Source organism: Corylus avellana, chromosome ca6, assembly GCF_901000735.1.
Source record: "Corylus avellana chromosome ca6, CavTom2PMs-1.0".
In the NCBI taxonomy this organism is placed as follows: Eukaryota; Viridiplantae; Streptophyta; class Magnoliopsida; order Fagales; family Betulaceae; genus Corylus; species Corylus avellana.
Window position 1 is genome coordinate 8094078 of NC_081546.1, and position 14986 is coordinate 8109063.

Consider the following 14986-nt stretch of genomic DNA (forward strand, 5'->3'; position numbering starts at 1 on the left):
ATTTAAAAAATTAAATCTTAAAAATAAATAAATAAATAAATTGAAAGGTGGTCAGGGGTGGCACCGCCACCCCCCAACCCTTATGGGGTGGCCGTAAGCCACCCCCAGGTGGTTTGGGGTGGCCTGCGGGTCACCCCAAACCACCCCTCCACCCATGGATGCGAATGAATGCAATGGTGATTATGCCTTAGAGCTCTATTGCATTTATGCTAGTGACTTTAGTTTCAGATAGAAAAAAAAAAAAAAATTCTGCTGGGTAGTAATTGTCAAGGCATGGTAGTCGCACTTGAAGGTATATATAATTGTATAAATAATTAAGGATGTTACACCTTTTCTCAATGGGAATTCTCTCTCACACTTATTAACACCTACCCCACCTAAAGGTCCTAAATCTCTCGTACTAAAGCCCAAGAAGTAACTAAAAAAAAAAAAAAACCCCAGGTGAGCTTGCAAGCTGATTTGACCATTTGATTCTTCTCCCATATTTATACTTCACACCACACCTTTGTTTTCCATTGAGTTTTTTTTTTTTTTACGGAAAAGTACACTTTGACTATAAAATCCACACCTGTGCATCTCAATTTATTTAAACCACTTTATGGTTTTTTCAAAAGAAATATTAGGAATTAATAAGTTTTTTATATTTGACTTATATTCTCTTATAAGTTTAATAGATTAAGATTTATAAGGTTTACCATTAACTTATGTAGGGTTCACATAAATTCACAAATTTAATGATTAATTTGTAAGATGAAATGAGCTAAATATGAAAAAATAAAAAATAAAAAATTGACCCATAACATTTTTTGTTCTCCAATATCAATCATTTCTTGTCCATCATTATCTTCCACATTATTCACAAATACCTATGTTTGTTTATGTAGATGAACATTACTGGATTGTAATATTATTTTGATTGAATATGCATGGAGCGGTTGGATTATGTTTATTAATCATAATTATGGATAATTGGATATTGTAAATTGATTGTCATCAACCTAGTTGTAAATTTGTATAATTAATATAATTTATACTTATAAGATATGTGTTAATTAGGTCATACCAAGTATTTTGGTCAATTTAAGCCATTTATATTAAATGTGTAAAAAAAGTTGAAATGGATAGTATTTGGGTCCACCCAATGTAATTTATTTTATAAACAGGTTATGCGAGTAATGTCATTGACTTATTTAAATGTTATAGTTAAAAAAATAGGGTAATTTTATAGAAGACTCATGAACTTCTACTCGATTTGACAAACCCTCATAAATTTTAAAATCTCTTAATTTAGTCCATGAACTTTCAATTGCTCTCAACTTGAACTCCTTCATCAAATTTAGCCATTAAAAATACTAGAAAAATACAAAAATATCCTTGATTTTCGTTTTTTTAATAAAAAAACGTTTTGAAATTAATGGTAAAATTGAAATTTTATAAAAAAGTCAGGGGTATAAACATTATTTAACATTTAAAATCTGACGGAGATGTCCAAATTAATTGCAATTGAAAATTCAGAAAATTAAATTGAGAGATTTTGAAGTTTATGAGAGGTTTGTCAAATCGAACGAAAGTTCAAAAGTTTTCAGTGTAGGTACCCTAAAAAAATTTACCATTTCAATTAAATCATGATTAAAAGAGTCGTATTCAAATTACCCCTATAATCATCGATTATTCCTATGGGTCGACACAATTGCCACCCCTCTCTGGCTTGGATAGTTGGATGGCATATCGTCACTGCAAATATCCTTCAGCTTCCAGGGCTATTATTGGCATTTCGCCTATTCCTTTCAATGAAGACTTGAGGTGCGCATCAACTCAGCGTGCGCAGCTTAGAACCCAGCACCTGCATCAACTCGGTCTACCCACATCGTTCGATTGTTCGTCTCTCTAGTTGCCTTCTCAGCCGAACATATAGAGTCGCAGAAAGCGGAGAAACTTTTAGAGAGAGAGAAAAAAGTTTTGTAGAGAGGAGGTTCCGGAGAGGGAAAGCTTAGACCTTTCTGGTCTCTGTGCAGGAGATGGCTTTGAGGCGCCTCATCACTCAGGTTTGTTGAATCTTCGCTGCAACTTGTAAATTTTTCTATATATTTTTTTAAAAAATTTTTGTCGCAGGAGTATCAATAATATTTGTATTTTTGGGTGAATTTTTGGAAACCCTAGTCTTAAATATAATTTTTGGGTTGTCAAAACCGAGTATTGTAATTTATTTTGATATTTGTGAATCTATTCCGTGTTTGTTTGTGAATGAGTCTGTTTGGTTCGATCAAAAATCAAACGGAGCCCTAGTGTATTTGATTCAGGAGCTATATGGTCTGTTTAAATGCTCGAAGTACGTATGAAAAATGAACCCTTTGGCTGTTTAACATTCCAAAATTGTTTCTTTCACTGGGTTTCATAAGCAAAGGAACAGAGGGTTATCTGAAATCTCTGGTTGTTTTAATCCAAAGATGAGACTTTTTATCTTTCTTTATCTGTATCCAATCTTTCTATTAAATTGGAGTTTGTCTCATCACTTATCTTGTTCTGGGTATGGTTTATTCGGCTTCACAAATGAGGGTTGTATCTTGCATTATATTTATGAAAAGTTATTATCTTCTTGCAGCAGTGAATTCTCTAAGTTATGTTGCTAGTTTTGTGCTTCAGTGGATTTCTCTGCTTTCTCAGTTCTTGCAAAGCAATTTTTGCATTGCTTGGTTAGCATCTTAAAAGTATACTTTGGTCGCTTGTGCAATCACTATAAATTTATTTTTTTGTTTTGTTTTTTTTTTAAACCCAATAAATTGGAAAGAAATTGCTTCCTTATTATAGTAGAATCCTAGCACAGAAGTTTTACTTTCCTGTTCTCTTTTCCCCCCATTTTTTCTATATGGTCAACCTTTTGTCACTAATGCACTGCCACTATGGATGCATATATGAACATGTGTGTATGTGTATAAAGGACTTTTTTTGTGCACTTGCTTGCTAGAGTTAGGATTAGTTTGCTTGAACATACTAGCAATTTGTCTGTCATTTATATGCGCTTGTAGCATGCTTTTTGTATTACCTAATTGCTTGCACAACATTATATGCTGTCTATGTCTCTATGATCTGTGGATTTGATTGACATGGGTTTTCTGGATGTCAGTTCCCTAAATCTAGACTAAGGACAAAGCTATAAAGGTTTCTCTTGGTTAATGCATACTTGCTATATATTAGGTGTTACAAAGTTATGTAAATAATGAATAATGTATAACTTTCTTCACAAAACACATAATATATATCTGCAGTATTTGCTAAATGATAGTTAATTCCTTTTTTGATCTCCATGCAAGTGTGAAACATGGATTGACCATAGTGTCATGTCCCCAATCATTTGAAATGCTTAGTTTTCAATAAAAGTGTCTTACAACTAATTGCTATTACTTGGTCTATTAAACGTCATGTTATTTATGCAACAGGTTTCAAGTCATCGATCACAGTTGGGAAATTTTAGAAGATTGTTTGTTGGAACTTATTTCCCTGTCAATAACATTGGACGTGGTGGAGGTTTGTGTACTTCAGGCTATCAAAACTCTCATATTTATATCTTACGTCTTCTACTCATGTCCAAATATATAAAAGATTTTGTTTCTCACTTATGACTACAAGCTTTTGTCTTCTCTTTTTTTTTTTTTTTTTTTCTTTTTGGTTCTTTTGTTTTTCTCTTTTCTTTTCGCTTATCAATGTTAGCTTTTCTATAGTTGAATATTGTTATGAGGTTCCAAGTGGTGAAGTGAAGGCCTTGGACTTTGGTGGCATAACCATCAAGTCTAAGGTTCAAATCCCCTTGAGTGCAAACAACTCCTTGGGGCAACACCCTTGGCGAAAGCCAGATTTAATGGATTTGTGTGGTGGGGGTGCATTACACGAGTCCGGGGTTTATCCTTCAGGGGTAGGTACACAAAGTGGTCTTGCCTTGGTGGGGTTTCACATCATAAAAAATAAAGGGGGTATTGAATTCTGAAAATGAAGTTTTTTGACATTACTTTTCTTAATAAACTCAAAAGTGGGGTTAGTCTTTTGAAAATGAAGTGGTAAGTTAGAAAGTCATTAATGTTGCATCCATTGACTTTTCAAAGAGGATAATATTTTGGGGACATCCCAAAATAGAATGGAGGACCAACAATATGGGATAGAGTGAAAACTTTCTCCCATAGGAGTCAAGCCTATGAAACTATAGTTATGTTTTGGGTAGTTTATGCAATCTTTTGATATTTTCCTTTTTGTGCAGTTAATCGGATTTTAAGTGCTCAAGAGCGGTTTCAGTCTAGCTATGTTGGCAGTTTGGCTCGCAGAGTACGTGATGTAGATGAAGCAAGTGAAGTTGCCCACCTTAAAGAACTTTACCATCGAAATGATCCTGAAGCAGTAATAAGACTATTTGAAAGTCAACCATCTTTACATTCGAACTCTTCAGCACTTTCTGAATATGTCAAAGCATTAGTCAAGGTTGACCGGCTGGATCAAAGTGAGTTACTCAAGACACTACAGAGAGGTTGGTATATGAGTAGAGCTGTTCCTTTCCTTTTAATTAATTCTTCCCCCATTCTTTTTCTGTAATGTGTTTCTTTTGATGTGTTTTTGGTAACCTAATAACCTTATTTATCATGTGGGAATCTAAATTTTTGCCGCACTACGAAATGAGGCTTGATAAGACTGCCCGTCCTCGCTACAACAGAGACCATATTGTCATTCAGAATCCATGGAGATTTTGATTTTCTATTAGTTTTAGGAAGATAAGGATGGTGTTGATCAGATTCTCTTTATTCTCTCTAATTTTATGTGCAGTTAAAATTACATCTGGTTTATTATCCCCCTTTGTTTTTCCTAGAGGGGAATTGGTTTCCATATTTAAGTTGAATATTTTGTTTTAAAACAATACTGCTGGTTGGCTTGGAGGCATAATGCTAACTTTAAAGTTTTTTACAAATTATAAGAGTGATTGCAGATATCTGCAGACTGTACCAGAAATGAAGATAGCATCTTTGAAACTAATATTTCATCTTGAAAGCACATGGTATTCATTGTGCTCTTTGGACCCATGTATGTGGTGCTTGAACATGCTGGGTTCTCTAATCTAAAATTTAGTTTTTGACTTGATATCCTTCTATATCTAATGTCTCCAATAAAATATGAAGTGTTCTGTTTACTTCGCATTCTCACCCTCCCTTGTCTGTCTTATGATTTTAAGCTGCTGAGCAAAATGTGTGTTTAAATTTGCAGGTATTGCAAACTCAGCAAGGGAGGAAGAAAGTGTCGGTGGTCTTTCAGCCTTTAAGAATGTGGGAAAAGCTACAAAAGATGGTATTCTTGGAACTGCAGGTACTCCTATTCATATGGTAGCTACCGAAGGAGGGCATTTCAAAGAGCAGTTGTGGCGCACAATTCGTACTATTGCACTTGCCTTTCTCTTGATGTCTGGTGTAGGAGCACTCATTGAGGATAGAGGAATTAGTAAAGGTATAAACTATGTCTTGCTACTACAGGTGCTCCTTCATGTTAAGAATTCCAATGAAAAGCTTTCTTTGCTTGTTTCCACTTTTCAGGGCTTGGTCTACATGAAGAAGTACAACCTAGCATGGAATCTAATACAAAATTCAACGATGTAAAAGGTGTGGATGAGGCAAAGGCAGAGCTTGAAGAAATTGTTCACTATCTCCGAGACCCTAAGGTTAATTGCATTTGTCACAACATGTATATTAATTGCCCCTATCGGATTTGTCCAATTTAGTGAGAGACAAACTTAATCCTTGTTTGCTAAGTATACGCAATAGTTTGACTTTGTTTTAACCCCTAGGGGTTGACCCAAGTGGTGAAGGCCTTGGTCTTGAGGGTTTGCTCCCTTCAAGGTCCAAGGTTCAACACCTCATGGGTGCAAACAATCCCTTGGGGCCACATCCCCTAGTGAAAAGCCAGTGATTTAACTAGTTCCATGTAGGGAAACTTCTGAGGGTGCGGTGCACGAGACCGGGGTTTACTCTGCAAGATTGGGTTCAAAGGGCCTTGCCTTGGAGAGGTTCCCCGATATAAAAAAAAAAAAAAAAATAGGAATCATTTTTTCTCTACATTCAGTGACATTTTCATGTACTTTTTTTGACATCCAGCCTTGACCCAAGTACCCTTTTTTTTGAGGTTAAGGAGAAGAGACATGTTCCTAGAAGATTTTTGGTAGTCTGTGTGATATAGTTCTTGTCTCTCTGCTCGCATAGTCAAATATTTTTAGGATGTCGTAAGTAGTTAGTTTCTTCCTTTGTTGTTCTACTCTAAGCTTTCTGGTCTTGTGCCATAATTCTCTGGTATTTGGTCCTTCTTTCTACTTGCAATGTATTTATTTTTTTAATTATATAGAGTTCGATTTTTACTTTGTTCGTCTTTTAAATTGCTTTCCCTTGTTGCAGCGCTTCACTCGTCTAGGTGGCAAGCTCCCAAAAGGTGTTTTGCTTGTTGGCCCTCCCGGCACTGGCAAAACAATGTTAGCTAGAGCTATTGCTGGAGAAGCTGGGGTACCTTTCTTTTCATGCAGTGGCAGTGAGTTTGAAGAGATGTTTGTTGGTGTTGGAGCTCGGAGGGTGAGGGATCTTTTTTCAGCCGCAAAGAAACGTTCGCCTTGTATAATATTCATTGATGAGATCGATGCCATAGGAGGAAGTCGTAATCCAAAGGACCAGCAATACATGAAAATGACTTTGAATCAGTTGCTTGTTGAACTGGATGGCTTCAAACAAAATGAAGGAATAATTGTGATTGCTGCTACGAATTTTCCAGAGTCATTAGACAAGGCATTGGTGAGACCTGGACGGTTTGATCGTCACATTGTTGTTCCTAATCCAGATGTTGAAGGGCGAAGGCAGATTATGGAAGCCCACATGTCAAAGGTATTCTTTTTCACCCCTATAGAAATCTAAAGTATCGTTTCTGAAAGACTAAGCTTGGGTTGGCCATGACTAACCGTCCTGTTTTCACAATGTCTTTTTGTCGTGACTATCTGCGTGTAAACCCATACCAGCTACCTTTTTTAGTGGATGTAATTGGAGTGGGTGGGAAAGGAAATAAGGGAACAAAAGTTTCTATATTTAGAGGTCCATAATTGGTGGATATGGAGGGTGAGGAAACATGTTTAATGATCAAGTTGCCATTCAACTGAGGGAATGGAAGAGATAAGTGACGAGGGTTTTAGTAATTATCAAACAGTATGACTTTTTTTTTAAAAAAAAAGTAAATCCTTCCCATTCCTCGCCTTCCTCTCAGGATCAATCTTATCCTTCCTCTTTCCCTCATAAACTTCCAGGCATGGCTTAATTTAATTTATCCTCTTTAAACATTGCTAGTCTTGAAATTGATATTAGTGTTCTTATACACATGTGCATGCGGATGTGCTTGCACATGCACGCAAATTGTACTCTTGTCTCGTACATTTACATGCTGGTGCACGGCTATCTAATATTTTGCGTCATAGTAAGTTTTTTAGCTACTACAATACCCTGATCTTTGCAATCTGGCTTGGGCTTAGATGGGAATTGCAAATGTTATGGGCATGGTTTACTCATGGTAAGTTTTTTAGCCACTGCAATATCCTGATCTTTGCAATCTGGCTTGGGCTTAGATGGGAATTGCAAATGTTATGGGCATGGTTTACCATCAGTTGCCTGCACCTCTTCCAACTGATTTGACATGGCGCAACTAAAATTTTGTGAGCTCAAATTAGGTTTTTGCTGCACGATAGGAATTATTTGTTGTGTGATTGAAGATGCCTACTAGCCCATTGTCATAATCACATTGGGGTGTGGTACCTGAGACCAATGTTTGAAACCTGTTTGTTCTTTCTAATGTTGACCCACTTATCTCAAAGCGTTAGAGTACTAGCAGCAGATGCCCTATATGCTATTCATTTCCTTATGTTTAGGAAAAATTTAAAAACAACCACAAAAACTTACTCACATCAGATTTCATACGTTAACCAACCCTCAAGGATTGCTACAATGTTTTCCGATGTGTAGGGAACCAAAAGTGGTTCTCTATACATTATTTTAATATAAACATTTCTTTTTCCCCTGTCATCTTTCATCTTTTTGTCTTTAATTGGGGATTGTGTTGAGATTTTGTGAAAAAAGTGAGGGTAGGTAGAGAACTTGTATTTTGTAAAAAAATAATATTTTAATGGTATAGGGAAAGGTAAGGGAAGCTATGGTGAAATATATTTTCATAGAGAAGCAAAAAGTAGTTTCGTGCCATAAACCTAGGAAAAATCAAAGGAAAGCTGTTGCTAATGCTCTTACTTAGGAAAAAAATGAAGCGACTAATAAAGGCTTGGCAGCAGGTTTATTAATATTATTCATCCATCAGCACATGAGGATAGATTATGAGCTCTATAAAGGGACAAAAATTTGCTACAAACTGGTTTGTAGCTAATTCATACAAACCCATTTAATAAAGTGACGTGTTTTTTTAATAACATGTACTTCTCACATGTTTTTTTAATAGTTATGAGACACATGTCACTTTATTATATGGGTTTATATGAATTAGATACAAACTAGTTTGTAGCAAATTTCTGTCGTTTGTGGATCAGTAGTTTTGGTGGTAGCATTAAATCATAAGATCTATAATATAAAAGGATGTCTTCATTCTTGGCTGATGCCAATATGGAGGCATTTGATTATTGTTTTTGACAAATATCCCAAACTAGTAGTAATTCAAAGTCTGAGTCTGAGTTGCAATAAAAATTGCTCTCTCTACAGGTTCTGAAGGCAGACGATGTTGATTTGATGATTATTGCTAGAGGAACTCCCGGGTTCTCAGGTGCAGATCTAGCAAACTTGGTCAACATTGCTGCTTTAAAGGCTGCGATGGATGGTGCTAAAGCAGTGAGCATGGATGATCTAGAGTATGCAAAGGACAAGATTATGATGGGAAGTGAACGCAAGTCCGCTGTCATATCTGATGAATCACGAAAGCTGACAGCTTTCCATGAGGGTGGCCATGCCCTTGTGGCTATACATACTGATGGGGCTCGTCCAGTTCACAAGGCAACAATTGTTCCCCGTGGGATGTCCCTTGGCATGGTTACCCAATTGCCTGACAAGGACGAAACTAGTGTCTCTCGCAAGCAGATGCTTGCCCTGCTAGATGTTTGCATGGGAGGGAGAGTTGCAGAAGAGCTCATCTTTGGAGAAAATGAAGTTACTTCTGGTGCATCTTCTGACCTCCAGAAAGCAACTTCTCTTGCAAGAGCGATGGTTACTAAGTATGGTATGAGCAAAGAAGTTGGGGTTGTCACTCACAATTATGACGACAATGGGAAGAGTATGAGCACGGAAACTAGACTCCTCATTGAGAAAGAAGTGAAGAACTTCTTGGAAAGGGCTTACAACAATGCAAGAACGATTCTTACCACCCATAGCAAGGAGCTTCATGCACTTGCTAATGCTTTGCTTGAGCAGGAGACACTTACAGGAAGTCAGATTAACTCTTTGCTTGCCCAAGTCAACTCTCATCATCAGCAACAACAGCAGCAGCAGCAAATGGTTACAACACAGAGTACCTCACAGTCCAACCCAGTGCCTCCCTCAACACCTAATCCAGCTGCATCTGCTGCCGCAGCAGCGGCTGCTGCTGCAACTGCTGCAACTGCTGCAGCCAAGAGTAAGGGCATCGCTCCTGTGGGATCATAGCATGACACAGTTTTGTGTGACCCCTTGCCAAGTGCCTAATTATGAGATTCAATGTGCATATAGTAAAATTTACTTACCACCCTTCCGTGTTTGAGTACTGTAGTCTGTTTGCCGCACTGTGAGGTTTTATTCATGTATCACTGGGAGTCAAACTGACTGAATACTGTGGAAGGAATCAAATGCCATCGACTCTAGTAGTAATGATCAAGCAGCGCATTGGAAGATACTTGTCTTTTTTGTTGTCTTTATATATAATGTCATTACTTGTGCTTTTGCGAATAATGTTTAGCTTCCCTTTAGACTAATTGTAGAGCTAAATAAATTTTTTTGTTTTTGTTTTCCTTTTGCTCCCCCTATCCCTTCTCTTATTTTCCTTTATCAGCGTGATTGTAGCAAGTATATTTTTTTGTTGTCTTTATAATAAATTAATACCATTACTTATGCATTTGAGAATAATGTTTAGAATTATTTTTTTTGTTAAGTTATTCTGGATCTGCATGACTAGGGACTGGTATTGGTTCGGTAGAGCTATTTTTGGTTCGGTTAACCAAAATTGTCGGTTAAATCTATTAATTCACTGATTACATTTTGATAAGGATTTATTTCAAAAGTTTTACTTAAGCGGATATTTCGTTTAAAATTTGTTCGGTTCTTTTTTAATTTGGCCAAAAATTGATTGTTTTGAGGGCTTAAATTGTTTTTATTTTGGGGGAGAGGTGGGGGGGCTAAAATAGTTTATTGAACCAAACAAATTTTAAATGGATCCATTAATTAACACAATAATAGTTTACCATATATATGTTCTACTAATAAATTGGTTCTAGAATTCATCAACTAATATGTTCTATTAAAAAAACCTAGCTAATGCATTCGTAATCATCATTCTACTAAAACAATATTTACTATTGGTTAATTTGGTTAACCGACAAAAAAATATTTATACCGTTAAATTGAACCGAACCGACAATATAAAAATCTTTAATTGTTTAACGACCAACTTCTATCGATAAGCGGTTAATGTCGGTTCGGTTGCAGTCGATAGGCAGTAAACGGTTAATCTGCCCACCCCTAAACGTGGCTGTAGAGACGATATAGTGTGTAGACACGTTAGACAATATAGTGTGTAGACACGTTAGATTGAACGAGTATTGGTGAAACATTATGGCACAGAAAATGGAAACAAAAAACAAGAAAATCCGGTTAAACTTCTACAACTATTTTTAAAGAAAACCAGTTTGTATTGAGAATGAGAGAACTGGACGCCTGGTCATTAATCCAAGCCCAAAGACAAACTCTCAGGCTTAGGAAAAAAACAAAAAAAACAAAAATCCTTCTAAGGGCACATGGTTTAACTGAAATCAAACGGGTCCCTTGGCTTTAGGAAGTGTTGTAGATAGTATTTGTGGACATTTGAAAAATACAATTGGCCTTTCAATTCATGTTAAATCCAATAATTTAAAGGTGTGTCATGTTTTTTTTTCTTTTTTTAATCAAAAGGGTAGGCCGGGGAGACTAATTGTGGCTATCTTATCTGGGCGTAACCATAGTAGCACCTACCTGATGGGAGCCGCACAAGATGAGCCTAAATGGTGAGAACCGCAAGCTCTCCCTCAAGTCCGACTGAGCTATAGCCTGACTCAGCCCTACCAGGGCATCAATGAGAATCAAGATGGCTAATACTCATTAAGCATATGTAAGGATTCTCCATTGCGGAGATTCAAACCAAAGCCCTAATACATGCCTAACCACTTTGAAAATTTTTTAGGACCGTTGAACCACCACTCTTGATAGTTGGTGTGTCATGTTAAGCCTATGGTCAATTAAAGGGTAGTCAAATCATTCTCGTAGGCATTGGGGTGCGGCCGCCCTCAAATGGCCGAATGGGGGTTGGCCAAAATCACCCCTGATACTCAATTAAATTATCGGACGGAAGAATTAACTACGTTTATGAGGTGTCTATTAGTACCTATATGCGATACTTTTTAAAATCTTTCACTCATCTCCGTATAGTGAATGTGTACTAAACCATATAGTGAATGTGTACTAAAAAATAATTAATTGAAGAGTAATGCTATATAAATAGGATTTTTATTCTCCGAAAATAATCAAATTTAATAGTAATTTTAAAATCATGCCTTTAAAAATAAAAATCTTATGCAACAGGTGTCAACTGCCAAGTGGTGACCTTGTCACAGCAGAGTTTCGGTCTATCGGCACAAAACCGGAAAAAGCAAAAACACACGACTCGGTTTCAAACCAGTTCCGACTCGTCCTTTCCTTCGCGCCATAAAGAACCCTAAGCCGAACCCATGTCGATACCTCGGCCGAGTCCGACTCAGGAAGAGTGGGCCCAACACTCTGGTGAGCCATATTTATCTTCCCACGCTTCGAACTTCTTTCAACTATTATCTAACAACCAAAGTTTATGAAGGATTGTTCTTTGCCCATTCCCATTAGTGGGAATATCTCAAATTCAAGGTCATTTTAGGTGACCAGAATGGCCTGCTTATGAATTTTCTGATATGGGTCTTCTACGACAACAAATAAACTGATCCATTGCATGAGGGATAATGGTTCCTACAGTACATTGATGCTTTTTATGTTTACTTTCGCAAGTTAAAAGAATTTTCGTCGTTGCATTTACTTGGGATCATGATTCATTACATGCCAATTGTTGCTTAGTATTAGTTCCACCCTGTTTGTGTTTCTGGGTTTTTGATTCTGTGGCTAATAGCTCTGCCTTTCAAGTTCTACTCTGACCATTTGGGGTGAAGAGGCTTAAGAATTTGCTATATATATATATATATATATATATATAATTTGTGCCCCTGTAAATATAATTCATCAAGCAGAGAAGAGTATCTGGTTGAAAGGTTCGTTGTTTCTATATATTTTATTTGTGTGTATATATATATATATATTGCAGAAACAAGTATATGTGATAATACATCTAATTGGCACTTAATTTGGCATGCAAAATGCATATTCTTTTTCTTTGTTATATTGTCTGCATGTTATTCTAGTAATTCAATTTGAATCACACCCATGTCTTCTCCTTTCGATCTCTCTACAGTGACTCATCCGTGGAGAGTTATTATAAAAAACAGCCACGGTGAAAAGCTTGTGGGAATATTACATGATACAGGTTCAAAGGAGCTTGTTGTATTGTGCCATGGATTGCAATCCTCGAAGGTTATTTTTCCTGATAAGCAGATGTATCCTTCGAGTGTTTGTTCCATTTTTTTGGTATGGATTAATCTGATTGATTAGATGATCGTTAATCTCTAGGAACGTATTCCAATGGTGAACCTTGCTGCTGCGCTAGAAAAAGAAGGAATCAGTGCCTTCCGCTTTGACTTTGCTGGCAACGGGTAAGCTGGTTGCACTAAAAGGAATAGCAAAAGGGCTGTTTGGTTAACAGTATAGAGTGAACATAAAACATATGATTGGAGGTTCTGTATTTGTGTGCCACTTTCTCTTTTCTGTTGTCCAGGGATGAATCTTTGAAATATTTTAGTGGCCTGTCTCGAGTGATTAGGCATTCACTATGGTACAAAACCTCAGCTAAGTTTTTTTTGCTGATTGGACTCAGATGTACTTGCATAACAACGTATCATTGTTTCAGCTTTTATTTGACATGAATCTTACCTAATTCTACAGTGAGCTCAAACCATCGTGTTTTCTCTGGAAGTTGTCTTTTCCTGTGCTCTCAATTTTCTGAGATAGCCAAAGTAAATATGCTTTTTGCATCTGTGTATTTTTCCTTGAAAAAAATTGTGTGAATTACTTTATTGAGATTGAAATTAAAAAAGTTTGTTTCACAGCTGAGGTGTTGCAGTCTTTGAAGGGCTCTTTTTGCCTCCTTAGCATTTTTGTTAATTTTTCTTTACCTGGATTCTGCTCCTAATATGTGGGTGTGGTTATGAGTGTAAGGAAGGAGGGCTTCTAATGGCCAGAAACAATTATGCTGGCCCCTTTTAAATGCCTTAAATTAAAAAGCAGGCTGTAACTTCAGACTAATGAATCAATCAGCTACAAAATTTAAATATAGAACAATTCTTTCTTGGAATTGCCTTTAGATACTCTAAGTGTTGAAATTTCGGAAAATGGGAATACTAAAATGATTTTATGATGTTACGGCTTTTTCAGGGAAAGTGAAGGTTCCTTCCAGTATGGTAACTACCATAGAGAAACTGATGATTTACGTGCAGTAATTCAACACTTCCATTGGGAGAAACGTGTAATAACTGCAATCGTTGGTCACAGTAAAGGTGTGTTAATAATTCATCTCCAATCTATAGGATCCTACTTATAACTGCTGAGTGGAATTTTGCAATCCATATTAAAAGGCAGGTGAAAATTTTAAACAGAGTTCAGTATAGTATAGTCCAGCTGTCATCTCACTCCAACCCAATCTTATTACATGTTTAGGTGATGTCAAGATACTTGTAGATTTTTTTCCCTGGTGAAAGATTATGGTTTTACACTGCTAATGGTTCAACTATTTTTCTTTCTTTTTGTATGCATTTAAAATCTTCCCTTAGTTATCGGGATGCAAGGGTTTTTTGGTTACTACCATATGTTACTACTGAAAATTCTTAAGTTTGAAGCTTTAGTTTCTTCTTGAGCGATGATAGCCCCTTCCAAGGAAGTCACTTTTCATGCTATATTGATTTAGATGCAATGCATTTTAAAGGGTTTGTCTAGAGAACAAATTTTGTTGATCAGCAAAGAAAACGATAGTAGTTTCTTCTCTCTGGTGCCTCATTGATTTTTGATAGTTTAGAAAATCCATATAATCAAAGTTTGGATTTGTCTAATATATGCTTGAAAGAGGTCTTGCAGGGGGCAATGTAGCGCTCTTGTATGCTTCGATGTTTAATGACGTTTCAAAGGTTGTCAACATTTCTGGCCGATTTAATCTGGAGAGAGGCATTGAAGGTCGCTTGGGTAAAGATTTTTTACAAAGAATCAAGCAAAATGGATTTATTGATGTTAAGAATAAAAGAGGTAAAGCAATCAAATGTGATTGATTAGTCTAATGTTATATCATTTACATAGTTTGTGTTTGTCATTTGATAACATGTTCTGTTTATCTGCATTTTTTTTAACATTGCGTAGAAGCTTTTGTTATTACCTTGGTTTTCAAAATTGAATGCTGATACAAAATTTGTAAGCGCATATTCTTGGTAATAACACTCACGCTTCAGCAGCTCTTTGGTATTTAACTATTTATCTAGTACCTGGATTATATTTCATTTAGATTGACAGTTACCTGGTTGACTGTTTCTTATTCA

At 36.4% G+C, this 14986-nt stretch overlaps 2 protein-coding genes across 2 annotated transcripts; both read left to right on the forward strand.

The window, feature by feature from the left end:
- The first annotated feature begins 1711 nt into the window (after window positions 1-1711).
- LOC132183758 (ATP-dependent zinc metalloprotease FTSH 4, mitochondrial) lies at window positions 1712-10023 on the forward strand. Its single transcript, XM_059597168.1, has 7 exons — window positions 1712-2045; window positions 3438-3525; window positions 4250-4513; window positions 5242-5478; window positions 5565-5689; window positions 6417-6893; window positions 8757-10023. Exons 1-7 carry the CDS (start codon window positions 2019-2021, stop codon window positions 9687-9689), a joined length of 2151 nt encoding a protein of 716 aa, XP_059453151.1. The 5' UTR covers window positions 1712-2018; the 3' UTR covers window positions 9690-10023.
- A 1938-nt stretch (window positions 10024-11961) lies between these two features.
- On the forward strand, window positions 11962-14722 carry LOC132185117 (uncharacterized). Its single transcript, XM_059598931.1, has 5 exons — window positions 11962-12050; window positions 12763-12881; window positions 12978-13060; window positions 13839-13960; window positions 14535-14722. Exons 1-5 carry the CDS (start codon window positions 11999-12001, stop codon window positions 14720-14722), a joined length of 564 nt encoding a protein of 187 aa, XP_059454914.1. The 5' UTR covers window positions 11962-11998.
- Window positions 14723-14986: the final 264 nt, after the last annotated feature.

Coding starts and splice junctions, on each gene's coding strand:
- LOC132183758 (XM_059597168.1), top strand. CDS start 2,019: ATGGCTTTGAGGCGCCTCATCACTCAG. Junction 4,514..5,241: donor ACTCAAGACACTACAGAGAG/GTTGGTATATGA, acceptor TTAAATTTGCAG/GTATTGCAAACTCAGCAAGG. Junction 6,894..8,756: donor TGGAAGCCCACATGTCAAAG/GTATTCTTTTTC, acceptor CTCTCTCTACAG/GTTCTGAAGGCAGACGATGT.
- LOC132185117 (XM_059598931.1), top strand. CDS start 11,999: ATGTCGATACCTCGGCCGAGTCCGACTCAGGAAGAGTGGGCCCAACAC. Junction 12,051..12,762: donor AGAGTGGGCCCAACACTCTG/GTGAGCCATATT, acceptor ATCTCTCTACAG/TGACTCATCCGTGGAGAGTT. Junction 12,882..12,977: donor ATGGATTGCAATCCTCGAAG/GTTATTTTTCCT, acceptor GTTAATCTCTAG/GAACGTATTCCAATGGTGAA.